At 41.7% G+C, this 16917-nt stretch overlaps 1 protein-coding gene across 1 annotated transcript; it reads right to left on the minus strand.

Moving 5' to 3' along the window:
- Positions 1-1685: 1685 nt before the first annotated feature.
- LOC139557069 (zinc finger protein 8-like) lies at positions 1686-16110 on the minus strand. Its single transcript, XM_071371404.1, has 2 exons — positions 15796-16110; positions 1686-5203 (listed from the first exon to the last, which is right to left on the minus strand). Exons 1-2 carry the CDS (start codon positions 15959-15961, stop codon positions 4212-4214), a joined length of 1158 nt encoding a protein of 385 aa, XP_071227505.1. The 5' UTR covers positions 15962-16110; the 3' UTR covers positions 1686-4211.
- Positions 16111-16917: the final 807 nt, after the last annotated feature.

The following is a 16917-nucleotide window of genomic DNA, read 5'->3' on the forward strand; positions in this document are numbered from 1 at the left end:
GACACAATGGAGTTGTCAACCGTGATGGCGAGATCATGGAACGGGCAGTCCTTCCCCGGGAGGAAGAGCAGCTCCGTCTTGCCGAGGTTCAGCTTGAGGTGGTGATCCGTCATCCACACTGATATGTCTGCCAGACATGCAGAGATGCGATTCGCCACCTGGTCATCAGAAGGGGGAAAGGAGAAGATTAATTGTGTGTCGTCTGCATAGCAGTGATAGGAGAGACCATGTGAGGTTATGACAGAGCCAAGTGACTTGGTGTATAGCGAGAATAGGAGAGGGCCTAGAACAGAGCCCTGGGGGACACCAGTGGTGAGAGCGCGTGGTGAGGAGACAGATTCTCGCCACGCCACCTGGTAGGAGCGACCTGTCAGGTAGGACGCAATCCAAGCGTGGGCCGCGCCGGAGATGCCCAACTCGGAGAGGGTGGAGAGGAGGATCTGATGGTTCACAGTATCGAAGGCAGCCGATAGGTCTAGAAGGATGAGAGCAGAGGAGAGAGAGTTAGCTTTAGCAGTGCGGAGCGCCTCCGTGATACAGAGAAGAGCAGTCTCAGTTGAGTGACTAGTCTTGAAACCTGACTGATTTGGATCAAGAAGGTCATTCTGAGAGAGATAGCAGGAGAGCTGGCCAAGGACGGCACGTTCAAGAGTTTTGGAGAGAAAAGAAAGAAGGGATACTGGTCTGTAGTTGTTGACATCGGAGGGATCGAGTGTAGGTTTTTTCAGAAGGGGTGCAACTCTCGCTCTCTTGAAGACGGAAGGGACGTAGCCAGCGGTCAAGGATGAGTTGATGAGCGAGGTGAGGTAAGGGAGAAGGTCTCCGGAAATGGTCTGGAGAAGAGAGGAGGGGATAGGGTCAAGCGGGCAGGTTGTTGGGCGGCCGGCCGTCACAAGACGCGAGATTTCATCTGGAGAGAGAGGGGAGAAAGAGGTCAAAGCACAGGGTAGGGCAGTGTGAGCAGAACCAGCGGTGTCGTTTGACTTAGCAAACGAGGATCGGATGTCGTCGACCTTCTTTTCAAAATGGTTGACGAAGTCGTCTGCAGAGAGGGAGGAGGGGGGGGGAGGGGGAGGAGGATTCAGGAGGGAGGAGAAGGTGGCAAAGAGCTTCCTAGGGTTAGAGGCAGATGCTTGGAATTTAGAGTGGTAGAAAGTGGCTTTAGCAGCAGAGACAGAAGAGGAAAATGTAGAGAGGAGGGAGTGAAAGGATGCCAGGTCCGCAGGGAGGCGAGTTTTCCTCCATTTCCGCTCGGCTGCCCGGAGCCCTGTCCGGAGTCCTGAATGCTGATTGGCTGACAGCCGTGTTATATCAGACTGTATACCACACGTATGACAAAACATGTATTGTTACTGCTCTAATTACATTGGTAACCACTTTATAATAGCAATAAGGCATCTCAGGGGTTTGTGAGATATGGCCAATACCATTGCTATTAAAAAAAAAAAAGAGTTGCCTGTTAATGTTTATGTATCTTTCAAATCTTGGAATGTTCTCAAACCGTTACTGTCCATGATATCAGCAAGCGTACGGATTTCACATTTGGACCATTGGAGGGGTGCAAAAGGCCGACCTCCAGATTTCAAGACATTAATGTGAAAATATTGGAGTATGTGCATGCTATTTCGATTCCCAGTTACATTGTTTTTCCATTTTGCGCCAAATAGAAATTGTGCGAGCAATGATAGGACCCAAGTATAGTTTATTGTTTAAAGAATTTATCAGTGACTGAAGACCACCTCTTCCATGGCAAAATGAGACACCATATTTCTCTTTATACTCAGCCACAGGGCAGAAGAATCATGTCTAAACCAATTTAGGATGGGGAAAATGCTAGAGCCTGGAAATACAACTGAAAGTTTGGTACGGATAGTCCTCCTAAATATTTCCCTCTTTGTAAGTGTAAGTTTATCCGGAATCGTTTACCTTGCCATATACATTTTGAAACCACACTATGAAGTGTATCCCAATAGTCAGTAGGGGGAGCCATGGGAAGCATTGAACTACAGAAATTCTGTGACAATATATTCATTTTGACAATAGATATTCTGCAGGTTATAGCAACTGGGATAGTAAAATGGCAAAAGCGAAATTGGATCGCCTTGTCTGCTGCTTCTAGTGATATTGCCTGTTATAACTATAGCTGAGGGATTGACATAACATTTTAATCATATTAATGAAATTGGAGCCAATTACCATATGTTCCAAGACCAGAGATACTGAATGCCCTTTCTAGTCTATCAAAAGCTTTTTCTGCATCGAGAGATAATACAGCCCAAGACCCTGTTGTTTGTAATGAAGCGTTTAAGATATGTAATCGTAAACATTTCTTAACAAACCCGCTTTGGTCCGTGTAGAACAATTTGGGTAAGTAAATCTCGAGAAGGGACGACAACATTTAGGAAAATAATGTATCTGTGTTTATCAAAGATAAGGGGCTATAGTGAGAATTACTGGGTGGCATCTTTACCTTTTTTTTATTTATTTTTTTATAAAAGAGAAATTAGTACTGCATTCACATTTCTCCCAAATCAACCTTTGTGAATGGCCGTGTTAATCATTGAGCAATAGTGGACCTAATTGATTCCAAAATGTTAAATAGACCTCAGGAGGAATACCATCCCATTCAGGTGATTTGCCTTTTTATGCTACCCATTGTCCTTTTGAGTTTATTAAGAGAGATTTGGGCTCCCAGCGAGGTGGCTTATGTTGAGAGAAGAGGAGTTTCTTAATGATTTTAGACCGGCTTGGTGTGGATTCACAATCAGAGGAGTACAATTCTTTATAGAACCATGAGAATCTTTGATTCATTTGGGTTCTGATTGTAATTCCCCTGTTTCAGACTCAATTAGCTGATATAGCAACTATTATCATCGCTGCATAGCTTGTTGGCCAGTAAACGACTAGGACAATTACCATGGAATGTTGAGTCTAACTCTGTCTTATCAATAAATGAAGTTCTGCCTTGACCTTGGACAGACTAACTGCTACCTGGTCTGAAAAGAGTGTTTGTTGGGAACGCTCTAACGCAGTTAACAATAACGTCAAATACTTTATTACAGAATCGTCTCCCCTGGCAATATATAAAGTTGACAGTACCATGTAAGAGCATGACGCGCTTCCTTTGAGCCTAAAACTAAGAAAACCGGTGCAAAATTGCAGGAGATCCTCACGCAGCGGCTTACGATATTATAATATAGATGTTATTGAATTGAGACAGGAAAAACACTTGTGCACTTAAAATAGTGTGCACTCATGAGGAGTCGACTGTATATCATTAGTCCAAATTTTAAACAATATCATGAATAACTCGCATGAGGTCAAATTGGATTAAATATACTCTTGGACAGATGGAAGGACATTTTCTAGATAAAGTGGATAAATATACATTTTTAACAAATCAATAACATTAGTCACTCCATTTTCTCATCACCCTGAGAATGATATATTTTCCCCATCCAGATCTTCCTGTTTCTAATAAGGTGAAAACATCAACAGAACAGTGGATCGGTGAGATTCCCATAATAAATGCACTACTCCTGCTTCATTTCTTAATCATTTAAATCCAATCAAACTTTATGTACATGGAACATTTTACAAAAGTAAATCCATAGTGAATCTATTTCTCTAAAATACACAGCATGAATGATCCACAGTTGATTTTTATTCCCATCGCCTGACAGAACATCTTAGTCCATTTTCTTCCTTCTTTCAGTTTATCTTGTTTGTGTATGTTTTTTTTTTTTCATGCTTCAGTAGGTTTACCTTCTGAGTGACTCTTTTACCACAGACTGGGCAGCCATGTGATATCTCTCCTGTGTGAGTCAGTATATGCCTGGTTAGGTCCCCCTTCTTATTGAGGCTTTCCCTGCGGTCACCACAGCCAAATGATTTCTCTCCTGTGTGAGTCCGTAAATATTTTTGGTTAGGTTAGGGCTCTATATCTGAAGCATTACAGATTGCACAATATAAATGTTAAGGTAAATTCTGATTGAGCCGACGTAAGCAGTGTTTATCGTGAATACAGTCTCCGCTAACTCAGCAACATTGAAATGTAATGGCAATCACGCCGTAACGCTGAACTTCCAAAATACTGATTGAATAGAACCCTTAGTCTTCGTAGTTAAACAATTCCAGCAGTCATCACAGATATGAATTCTCAGCTTCCCCTTACGATTTAAGCTTTTCCCGCAGTCACCACAGATAAATCTTTACTCTCCTGTGTGAGTCCGCATATGTGCAGTTAGGTGCTCCTTGCGAATGAAGCCTTTACCGCAGTCGTCACAGCTAAATGGTTTCTCTCCTGTGTGAATCAGTATATGCCTCCTTAGATCCCTCTTCTGCCTGAAGCTTTTACAGCAAAAATGACAGCTAAAAGGTTTCTCTCCTGTGTGAGTCAGTATATGTCTTCCTAGGCCCCCCTTCTGATTGAAGCTCTTCCCACAGTCACCACAGCTAAATGGTTTCTCTCCTGTGTGAATACTCATGTGCCTAGACAGATGTCCTTTGTGTTTGAAGGTCTTGCCACAAAAGGGGCAGGTGCTGGGTTTCCCACCGTGACATAGTCGGGCATGGGCCTTCAGTTTACAGGTGGAGTTGTACTGTTTTTTGCAGAAGTGGCATTCACTGAGTCTCTTCTTGTCGAGATTCACATGCCTCTGCAGGCCCGCTTTCAGAGGAAACGTTTTGCCACAGTCACGGCAGCGGTAAGCTTTTATAGATATGGTGCTGGGTTTTGAACAATGTTCCCCCATTGGTAGGTTCGGATCCAATGGTTGGCTGCTGTCATGTCCTAGTGGGTCACTGCTTTTGGCTGAGCTGTGGCTGGACACATTGTTTTGATTATCTGGAGGGTCACAGGGAATATCAAAACCCTTTAGGTGGGTCGCAGTGCCAAAATGTTTAGGATCACTCTCTCTGTTCTCCACAGTCTGGGTTTGGGGAAGAGTCACGGACCAAAGTGGGTCCTCCTGATCACATTCACTTTTCACACAGGAAGGAGTGAATTGGAACTCTATGATATCAGCCTCCAGCCCTTGAAACTGTTCTTCCTCCTGACTGGTCCTGACTTCCTCCTGTTCCTCTTTAATCTGTGTGGGCTTGTGGTTCTCCTGCCCCAGACTGGGGCTCCCCTCCTGCTCACAGTGCTGCTGCTCAGAGGGAACCTCTTCTTCAGAGACAGCGAGAGAGAGCTGCAGGGAGTCTGGAGGGAAGGAGGAGGAGAAGTGGTTATCGACAGGTGCCTATCATAAGTATTCACCCCCCTGGATTTCTTCACAATGTAAAATTGATTTAATAACTTTTTCTTTTTGTCAACAATCCACACAAAATATGATTTAATGTCAAATTGGAAGAACAATATATATATATATATATATATATATATATATATATATATAGATTTTAAATCAAACATATATAAATCTTTATTAGATAAATATTCACCCCCGAGCCAGTACATGTTAAAATCCCCTTTGGCAGTGATTACAGCTGTGAGACTTTCTGGGTAAGTCTCTAAGAGCTTTACACACCTGGATTGTGCAATATTTGCCCATTATATGACAAGCCTACAGACAACTCCACAGTAACAAAATTATTACGGAGACTCCGATTTTTCACTTCAAAATGTTACCAAACAAAAACATTGATTTCAAAGTTTAACTCTATGCACAACTCTATGCAACTCTATGCACAAGGACTAATTGAAACAATTTCCACTGAACATTTTACTATGCAGATACAAAGTTCGGTAACAGAATTTCTGTAAAACTTCCCTCTGTTTTTTTTTTGTGACCACGTTTTCCCAAAACTCTTAAATATCTGCTCTGAATCAAGATTCAAAGATGCCTGCAGCAAGAATGGAGTGTCAGCGATGACATGACACCTTGAGATTTGGAAAAAAATATATATTTTGGTTATTGAACTACAGTAAGTGAAGTGGATGTACATCCAGTAACAGAATTACGGTAACATAATTACAATTATGGGTCCCTGATCTGAACCACACAAAACTGCATAATTATAGTTATCAAAATCATTATCGTCATGATGATGTATCCTGAATTGGTACACAAAAAGGTAGAAATATGCAATACCCTCCGCCCACAAGCAAACACATTTGGTTGGTAAGGACTAATCATAAATGTATATGTTTCACAAGTTTGAACATCACAGTACAGCAGAGTAGAATACAGTAAAGTAGCTACGTTCAGTACATTATACTGTACTGTGCTATCCAAACTTGTGAAACACAGACGTCTCTGATTGGCTTAGATTTGGTGTCGGGCGGTGCTCAGTGGGTGAGGATGCTTGTTACATAATATGGAAAAGTGGGTAGGTGTCAGATAGATCCGGGATGTGGGGGGTCAGTAACTGGAGAGTATGGATGGGTATCGGTAAGATTTAAACGGTGTTACTACTCTTACCGATACTGCGTATCCATCCGGTACTTTAACGCTATTCTTATTTTTTACGAGAAAAAACAAATTAAGAACAGAATTAACATTGCTTTATTTTCTGAAATGTCAAATAAATAAAATAAACAATTATTTACAGCAAAAGAAACAGCAATGTTTTTTAATAACAAATCACTATTATAGACTAATGTTGTGATGATGGTAATGTAAAACAATATTTTCCTGCAGAAGAAAAGACAGTGGTATAGAACAACACGGGTGGGGCCATGCAGGTAGGCTGCAGAAGGACAAACAGTTCTTAGCAGTTCTTCTGGAGAAAGATCAACATATTTGCCTTCTCTGGCAGAAGTCGGGGCATCTCCTAGCTCATTGTGTTCCCTGCAGTCGAAAATACCCTCTCGCTAGGGGTGGAGGAGGCTTGAGCACAGAGGTAGCTTGTTGCAATGTTTGTGAGGAGGGGCAGAGTAGCTCTCTTCACCCACCACCACATCACAGGATCTTCAGCCATGGGGATGGGAGGCAGGCCTTTGTAGAGCTCGACCTCTTGGTCAACACGCTCGCTGAGGGTGAGGGACAAGGTGTCCCGTTTGATCATCAACCTCAACGCCCTGTCCTCCTCTGAGAACAGCTCCTCCAAGGCACTCGTTGTTTTGTACAATGGAGTGACTGCTCCATTTCCTCTCCTTCAGACTCCTCCTCCTGTTGCTGGTGCTCCGTGTCTGTCTGCTCCGACTCCTCTGACAGCCTTGGTGTTGCTCCTGTCACATTGGCCTCAACAGTTGCCTTCCTCAGCCTGTCCCAGGTGGCGTCACTCACCGGCCTCCCTTTAAATCTGGGGTCCATTGCTGTGGCCTCATCCTGATAGCGGTCGGAGAGGTTCTCCCACACCTTCTCTTTGATGGTTGCCACAAACGTTGTATCTTCACGCTTCACAGTGAAGTGCTCCTCCAGTTTTTCGAGGACGGGTATGATCAGTCCACAGGTGGCATTCTTGTCACATGACACACACAGTGTGGATGTATAGAGGATTCTCATGAGCTGGACAAACTCCTCAGCCTTATGGAAGTCCTCATCCTTCAGACGGTCCAGGTTGTCCTTGGTCATTGCATTTCACAGTCGTGGGTCCAAGGCTGCTGCTTGGATCGCTGGATACTGCTCCATGAATCTCTCTATCATTAGATAGAGTTCCATCTGGTCTTGACATCAAGGATGAGTGAGTGTTGCGGGAAGGCCAGAAACCACAAAAAACAACATACATTTAATTACCGCACACTTGAATATTGAATTAAATTGTTAAATGCAGACATTTCTAAATAATACTTTAATAGATTGAACTGGCTTCTTACCAAGGAGCTGCTGCTTTTCCTTCCAGACTGTTTTGGACATCGAGGATCTCCACACGACCACTGCTCTGATTTGGGCTGCCCATTTAGTAGATTTTCTGCGCTGCAAGATTCAATGTGCGCGCAAAGCATCCTATTTTTAGGATGTGTAGCCTCTTGATGGCAACATCCATATTGCCAGCATTATCAACCGTCGCGGCTACAATCTTGCTCGGCTCCATCGCAAACTCTTCCAGAATGTCGGAGACCTCCTCTGCCACTACTTTGCCAGTTTGCGATTTGCACACTGCCCTGGTGGAGGACCTTCTGTTTTTACACTGCCCTGGCTTAGTGCACTGTAACAGTGAGATAGTGGTCCTGAGGCTGGTCCACCCATCTGATGTGATGGCCAGCTTTGGCACGTCCTTCAGCTCAGTGATCACTTTTGTACACCACACCAGGTAGGAATGAATGTGTCACTGAGGTAACTCCTGGAGGGAGGGGTATATTTGGGGGTGAGTGCCTTGCTCATCTCCTTACAGTAAAAAAATGATAGTTTTCATGTGTTGAATTATCATTATTGAATTATTGTGGAGTGATGGGACTAACATACAACCCTTTTATACTACTATAACCTATTAGGGAGTCATACTGAGACCAATGTCTCTTTTTATAGATGAGCCTTGAATTACATAAATTACACACATCAAAATATAAATACAGAATGCAAGCAGAAAGCAAAACAAGGTCTTAAAGAACAAACCCATTCATCAGTAATAAGGTCCTCCATCAGCTTTCTAAGTTGACCTAGAGGCACCAGAACATCACATTTAAGAACATTGTTCCACAAATAAGCTGATTTACCTAACTCAGTAGAGACCAAAGGGAATTTCTAGACTTACCACACCCGGTTTCAGGGCTGGCTAACTCGTATGTCTAAAGTGTAGTTATGATGTTAGGTGCAGTGGGACTTTTTGTAAAAGGGTTGAAATGAAAACATAACCATGTATCAATCTACATGACATCAAAGAGGGCCAACCAACGTTCTGGTAGAGAATGCAGTGAGACCGTTGCCCGTATTAAATTTCAGTGCGCTATGATAAATGGCATCTAACGGCTTTAATGAAGCGGCAGCTGCGCTCGTATAGATGATGTCGCCATAGTCTAGGGCCGGTAGGAACGTTGACTGAATAATCTGCTCCCTCCTATTTAGCGAGAGGCAGGACCTATTTCTATAAAGGTTAAATAAATGTAAAATGATTAATATATTCATGCTCAAAGGAATACTCAGCGTCCGCGTTTTACATGTTTACCAATATACTAAATCGGTGCCCTTCTTTACAAGGTATGAAAAAGCTCCCTGGTCTTTGATTTCATCTGTGCTTGAAATCCACTACATGACTGAGGGACCTTACAGATAACTGTATGTGTGGGGTACAGAGATGGGGTAGTCATTTAAAAATCATGTTAACATCTATTATTGCTACTTATTATGTCCATGCTACTTTTATTATGTGATTTGGTGAGCTTTAAAAAGATATATTTTTTATAAGATCTTTTTTCTTACATTTGTAAACATTTATAGAATTCTTTTCACTTTGACATTGTGGAGTATTTTGTGTAGATCAGTGACATAAAAAATCTATTTCAAATCCAATTTGGGTACTTATAATAGGTAGACTGTATACATTGACATGCCATATCAAAATGCTTTTTATGACAAACTATACTCCTATTTTAAATATACACATATGAATCTCTTTTTGCTTCAGTTGTTCAATTCATCTTGTAGGCTACACATTCACAGCTAACAGCTGACTTGGTGTATAGACGGGTTGGTTGTTTAGCAACAAAAACGACAGGGTTCGCTTTGATTGTTGACACCATTTAACTATTTTGTCTCCAATGTTTACTGAAAACATAAATACATTTGCACAATGAGCACTTGTTGTCTCTCAAACACATCGTTACAGATGTTGGTTAGCTAGCTAGCAAATTTGACATATCAGTCAAAACAAGACATGGTATCAAGAAGATAAACTAGCTGAAACGAGCCACATACGATTCCCCACACGGCAGCTTCTTGTCATTTGGCTGATTCGATTATGCTGAGCCAAAGGGGCACCAGTCTATGGCCCCGGTGACATGAACCGGCAAAAGCGGTGAGGGAGGAGCGCCCTTCTCAAATGAACAGCAATCTGCACCGCTTGGTCATGTTGTCAACAAGGCAGCATGGTGCATCGTCCAGAAACATACATCATCTCTTTTCCATCAAATATATGTTTCCATGTTCAAACTACTCTCAAAATTACAATTGTTCATAGAGAAACAACAACATTGGATGTACTGAACCCATGTCAATGGTTAAATCACATCAGAATATATATTTTTTTTTAGGTTTGAAAGAACAAATTGATTATTGAGTGTAATTCCCCTTTAATTGTGCATCTGGCGAGAGAGGAACGTGCAGGTCTGGCTATGGTTCTGTACTGCTGCTGCTCATTTCATGGAAAAGTCTGCAAATAACAAATAGATGCAAATGATATACAGGTAAGCCTACTTTGCAGTTAACATTTAATTGAGAAGGTTTTGGGGAAGGTATTTCTGTCAACCCACAAGATGCTTATATCAACTGGCTACACACGGATTGATAGACAAACGCGCACCACAGACAGACAGTGGCAATATTGCTGGAAATTAATAGGCAGATAGAAACACAAACCTAAGCCAATAGTGGCTAACCAGGGGTGGGATAATGTCAATGTTCAATGTTGTGTTGATTAGATAGTAGCTGGGAGCTTGCGGTGTCAGATACTTGTGAGATTTGTTTATGACAGTTTGCAATGGCACACATGAAAAATTGCATATTTAAGTGATAACGCCCAAGAAGCCGGTGTTTGGAGGATATACTGGCACGGGTGTTGGCAAATCGTGCCAATATATCCCCCAAATACCGGCTTCTCGGGCATTACCAACATATTCAAATAACGATTGACATTTTCACAAAAAATATATATATAGTCCCAACTAGGGTTGCACATTTTGGGGAATATTCAGAGGTAGAAACTTTCTGTGGGAATTAACGGGAATATATGAAATGTATATTAATACCATTTAAATGATGTTTTTGCATTGGATATATTTACCATATATGGAGACGGTAAAAGGTTTGTTTCTTAGAAATAATTGCAAATGATTAAATCCTTCCAATAGAAATAAAAATGACTAGTTTCAAATTGAGCTTTAATTAAATGAGTTGACTCTTCACATGGGATGATTTCACTGAACAACAAAAGAAAGGGGACATTGAATGATCCATCGCATCTCCCAAAAACGTTTTCAACATACATCTGTAAAATGATAGTGTAGAAACTAAAGCTTTGGTTGTCTTCCTCTCAGGCTTCCATGTCTTCTCCCTTGACCTCCTCAATGTCCACCTCTTGAACATCAGACTCTGAGGCCTCGTCTTCACTGTCACTTTCCAACCTTGTTGAGGATGGCTCGTTGTCAGGCTCAAAAAGCCTCAAATTTGCCAGAATGGACACCAATTTTTCAACCCTTGTATTGGTCAGCCTGTTGTGTGCTTTGGTGTGTGTTCCCAAACAAGGACCAGTTGAGCTTTGAGGCGGCTGATGTTGGTGAGATTTGGAGGATGATGAAGGCAACAGGGGAAAGAGCCTCAGATCCACAAAGTCCCTTCCACCAGGTGGCTGATGAGATATGTTGGCATGACTGCCATATTGCATCTCCATCCCAAAGCCCTTGCTTGGAAGAGCACTTTACCAGACTGCCAAGAACCTTGCCCTCATCCAGGCCAAGGTGGCGAGACACGGTAGTGATGACACCATAGGCCGTGTTGATCTCTGCACCTGACAGGATGCTCTTGCCAGGACACCTGGGGACCAACATGTACGCTGCGGCGTATATGGGCAGTTTCCTCTGCTTGTAACAACAGTGAAGTGGGCAGGGAAATATGGATTTCTTCTCTTACATCTGCAAGCAGAGTCTGAACATCAGACAGGATGGCATTGTCTCCCTCAATCAGTGCAATTGCTACTGCTATAGGTTTCAGGAGTTTCAGGCTGCTTACCACTCTCTCCCAAAATACATAATCCAGGAGGATCCTCTTGATGGGGCTGTCCATATCGGCAGACTGTGATATGGCCATTCCTTGAAGAGACTCCTTCCCCTCCAGGAGACTGTCAAACATGATGACAACACCACCCCAACGGGTGTTGCTGGGAAGCTTCAATGTGGTGCTCTTATTCTTCTCACTTTGCTTGGTGAAGTAGATTGTTGCTATAACTTGACGACCCTTCACATACCTAACCACTTCCTTGGCTCTCTTGTAGAGTGCATCCATTGTTTTCAGTGACATGATATCCTTGAGGAGCAGATTCAATGCATGAGCAGCACAGCCAATGGGTGTGATGTGAGGGTAGGACTCCTCCACTTTAGACCAAGCAGCCTTCATGTTTGCAGCATTGTCTGTCACCAGTGCAAATACCTTCTGTGGTCCAAGGTCATTGATGACTACCTTCAGCTCATCTGCAATGTTGAGATTGGTGTGTCTGTTGTCCCTTGTGTCTGTACTCTTGTAGAATACTGGTTGAGGGGTGGAGATGTAGTTAACTATTCCTTGCCCACGAACATTCGACCACCCATGAGAGATGATTGCAATACCGTCTGCTTTCTCTATGATTTGCTTGACCTTCACTTGAACTCTGTTGAACTCTGCATCCAGCAAATGAGTAGATAAAGCATGTCAGGTTGGAGGGGTGTATGCTGGGCGAAGAACATTCAGAAATCTCTTCCAATACACATTGCCTGTGAGCATCAGAAGTGAACCAGTTGCATACACAGCTCGAGCAAGACATTTATCAGCTTTCTTCCATTGAGTCAAAAAAATTCTGATTCCAGGAGGACCATGAGCTGTTGATATCGATACGGTGTTTGATTCATCATTTTCACCTCGAATAGAAGTAGAGGGACTTTTGTCAGAGGTTGCTTGTTGTGAGCGCTGATGGAACTTTATGCACTTGGCCAGAAGATTCTGCATCTTTGTCATTCTTCACATATGATTCGGCACAGTATTTGCAAATGTACACAGCTTTTCCTTCTACATTAGCTGCAGTGAAATGTCTCCACATCAGATAGTGCCCGTGGTATTTTCCTGTAAAATTAGACAATTTTTAATTTTTTTAAATAAATAAATACAATTCCATGTACAGATAAATAGTTAAGCAGTTATATTAAACAACTCCTTTGTAAGATAATAAGATAAATGTTTTAAATAAAACATGTATGGAAACAGGTGAATTAACACTCCTCAGTTAGCAGGCTCAAGCAAACTAAAACCCATATGGTAGCAAAAACCAACTAGCAGAAATGATTTAAACACACTTTGCTATAGGCTATTATTTACTAGTTAACAAAAAATAATGTCATATAAAATATATTCACCCCACCTAGTATCTCAACTTACCAGAGAGCATGTAGTCCTTGGCTCAGACAGTGTCGTAGTGAGGGCTCAATAGCATCTCATTAGTGTGCAAGATCTTGAGAATCAGCTGTACATGTGATGGAAGAATGCACTGTGCATGCAGAGGGTTGCAATTCCATTGAATTGTGGATAGTTTAACCAAAATATGCCACAAGACCTAGAATTGCCTTATGTGTATCCCACAGAAAAGGTTCACTGTTATAAGCTAACGTTTTTGAAAAATTTAAGCAAAATTCCCAGCCTTAACTCCACATGTACATTTTTTGGAAAGTTTCCAACCCTTTGCAACCCTAGTCCTGACACAAATCTAGGGTTGCTACACAAGCGGGCTGGTCATTCTATCGGTTGCCAGAGATGCGACCCAGTCGTTCAGTCTAAATGTTCCATTGCCATACTGGCTGGAAACATTCTTATCCCCTTGCTTGCTAGCTAGCCACCTAGGGCTAACTTACAGTCACATCAAACCATGCAGCCAGATTTTTTATTTTTTATTTTTTTATTTCACCTTTATTTAACCAGGTAGGCTAGTTGAGAACAAGTTCTCATTTGCAACTGCGACCTGGCCAAGATAAAGCATAGCAGTGTGAACAGACAACACAGAGTTACACATGGAGTAAACAATAAACAAGTCAATAACATGGTAGAAAAAAAAGAGAATCTATATACAATGTGTGCAAAAGGCATGAGGTAGGCAATAAATCGAATAATTACAATTTAGCAGATTAACACTGGAGTGATAAATCATCAGATGATCATGTGCAAGAAGAGATACTGGTGTGCAAAAGAGCAGAAAAGTAAATAAATAAAAGCAGTATGGGGGGTGAGGTAGGTAAATTGGGTGGGTAGTTTACAGATGGACTATGTACAGCTGCAGCGATCGGTTAGCTGCTCGGATAGCAGATTTTTAACAGCAGCAGCTGCATTTGGTTAAGATGTTTTCTAGTGACTTTTATTTGGACACATCCATAACAATGAGCTAATGAGGTGCTATTTCGCCTGGCATAGAAAATATGCTCTCTCGTCAGGACAATGTTTTTCAGAGGAGCTAGCCAACAACACAGCTAATACAATCACTTCAAACTGAAGCTGGAAAGACTGCAAATTAGCTGCACTTTGTTTCGTTTTACCTGTTTTCTATTGATAGTTCTTTGTATATATATCCATGAAATTATACTGATTCATGATTTCGACTGGCTGAGAAAAGCTGCCTGCCTGTCTCATCCCGACACCATTACTATGGGACAGCTGGAGATCGAATCTGAATATTGAAACAATGTTGCAAATGTCGGAGAGACAGACAGCAAGGTTTACACAAATCTCCGCTGTTGAAAATAAAATGTTAGTCTAAAGGAAATGTGAGATGATGTCTAGATGCTTTTATAGTGGAGATCAAGTTTATAAATTGCCTGGCTGGGCTGATGAGACAGTGGATTAAGCAGTCATATGGACCAGAGTAAATAGGCATTTTAATGTCATAGATTTAGCTGGATGGTAACTTGTGCAATAGACACCGGCTGGACACCGTCAGGTTAAGCGCTTCAAGTTCCTTGGTGTCCACATCACCAACGAACTAACATGGTCCAAGCACACCAAGACAGTCGTGAAGAGGGCACGACAAAACCTATTCCCCCTCAGGAGACTGAAAAGATTTGGAATGGGTCCTCAGATCCTCAAAGGGTTCTATAGCTACACCATCGAGAGCATCCTGACTGGTTGCATCACTGCCTGGTATGGCAACTGCTCGGCCTCCGACTGCAAGACACTACAGAAGGTAGTGCGAACGGCCCAGTACATCACTGGTGGCAAGATTCCTGCCATACAGGACCTCTATACCAGGCGGTGTCATAGGAAGGCCCTAAAAATGGTCAAAAAAATTGTCAAAGACTCCAGCCACCCTAGTCATGGACTGTCCTCTCTGCTACCGCACAGCAAGTGGTACTGGAGAGCCACGTCTAGGTCCAAGAGGCTTCTAAACAGCTTCTACCCCCAAGCCATAAGACTCCTGAACACAAATGGCTACCCAGACTATTTGCATTGCCCCCCCTCCCCCTCTTTACACTGCTGCTACTCTCTGTTGTTATCATCATCTATGCATAGTCACTTTAATAACTCTACCTACATGTACATATTACCTCAACTAACCGGTTCCTCTGCACATTGACTCTGGACCGGTACCCCCCTGTATATAGTCTCGCTATTGTTATTTTACTGCTACTCTTTAATTACTTGTTACTTTTATTTCTTATTATTATCTGTATTTTTTTAAACTGCATTGTTGGTTAGGGACTCGTAAGTAAGCATTTCACTGTAAGGTCTACACCTGTTGTATTCGGCGCATGTGACTAATAACATTTGATTGGAATGTGATTTTAAGCTATCAGCATTCAGAATCAGATCCATCGTTGTATAAAGAAAAACAAATGGATAACATTAATTAGTTAAAAACAATGTCCATTTTTTTTTGGGGGGGGGGGGGGTTGTGATCTCTATTTGCCTAAACAGTATGCGAATTTAGTAGAACTATAGGTAACTATCAGTATATCTACATACGAACCTGTTGTGCAGAGTTTTATCTCCGGTGTAATCCGCAGCAGTACACGAAGCCGATGATTCTCCTCCTGATACTCCACTACCGTTTTCTCAACGGCCCCGAAAATCTCCGCCGCAGCCGCAGTTAAGCGCTCATTTAAAAACACACGCAAAAAATCTAGTTTAGACATTTTCAGTCGAAAGAGAGTTGGGTAGCCTCTTCAGTTAAGTCACTTAATCTTTCTTTACCCCTAACAAGGTATGCAAAATCAAACCAACGGTGAAGCGGGCAAGATTAACTAAGTACTTCCGGTTCACCGATTTTTGAAATCCTTCAGAATAACAGTCCCATCCATTATGGTGAAAATTATGGAAAATGTGCACAATTATCAATATATTTCATACTAGTTATCATACAAATAATAATTACAAGTATTTAAAAAAGATATTGTCATTTTTTTTCTGTAAAAAAAATATTTACACCTGAATGGTCAACAATGTTTTGTTAAGTACTATTATTTATTGCACCGTACAAAATTATCTGCAAATGAGCAGCGACGCTCCTCTGAATGTAAACTTTGTAGATTTGGAAACCAGAAGTGCTCCTGAGTAGACTGGACCCCCCTTTTACTGCGGCACAACTTACATTATGTGCAATATGTATTTCCAGTGTGAAAAAAAACTATTGGATTTAAGCTGATTGGCCACTTTTCACGAACCGCAAAAATGAGCGGTGACGCTCCTCTGGGTGTAATGTTTTGTTATTCGTATTATTGTTGTACATGATAACTAGTAATCATTACTTTTAATGCTGTTAACAATAATGTCAATGCTATAATATTACTTGTGCTATAGAGGCGATTAACAATATTAAAAAAGGAATAAAGTTAAACAAAATACTAAGTCTGCTAACATTTTCTTATAAAATGTTATGAATTTAGACCATTTGTATTATTTTTCACGCTCTTCATTGCGGGACTATTATTTTGAAGGAAAATCCCCGAGGTCACAGCCTTATTCTTGCTGGTAGAACGGAGGTCAAACTCCAAACTAGAGTCATCGGGTCAAATGGTAGTCTCGCGCCGAACTGCGCATGTGCAGGCCGTCAAATCAAAAATATGTTTTTGACGAAAATGAAAACGTGTCT

Source organism: Salvelinus alpinus, chromosome 28, assembly GCF_045679555.1.
Source record: "Salvelinus alpinus chromosome 28, SLU_Salpinus.1, whole genome shotgun sequence".
Lineage (NCBI taxonomy): Eukaryota > Metazoa > Chordata > Actinopteri > Salmoniformes > Salmonidae > Salvelinus > Salvelinus alpinus.

What these genes read in the sequence shown, in the direction of transcription:
- LOC139557069 (XM_071371404.1), bottom strand. Translation starts at nt 15,961, where the DNA reads ATGTCTAAACTAGATTTTTTGCGTGTGTTTTTAAATGAGCGCTTAACT. An exon ending in GATAAAACTCTGCACAACAG is followed by an intron (nt 5,204 to 15,795) that starts GTTCGTATGTAG and finishes CCTTCCCTCCAG; the next exon opens with ACTCCCTGCAGCTCTCTCTC.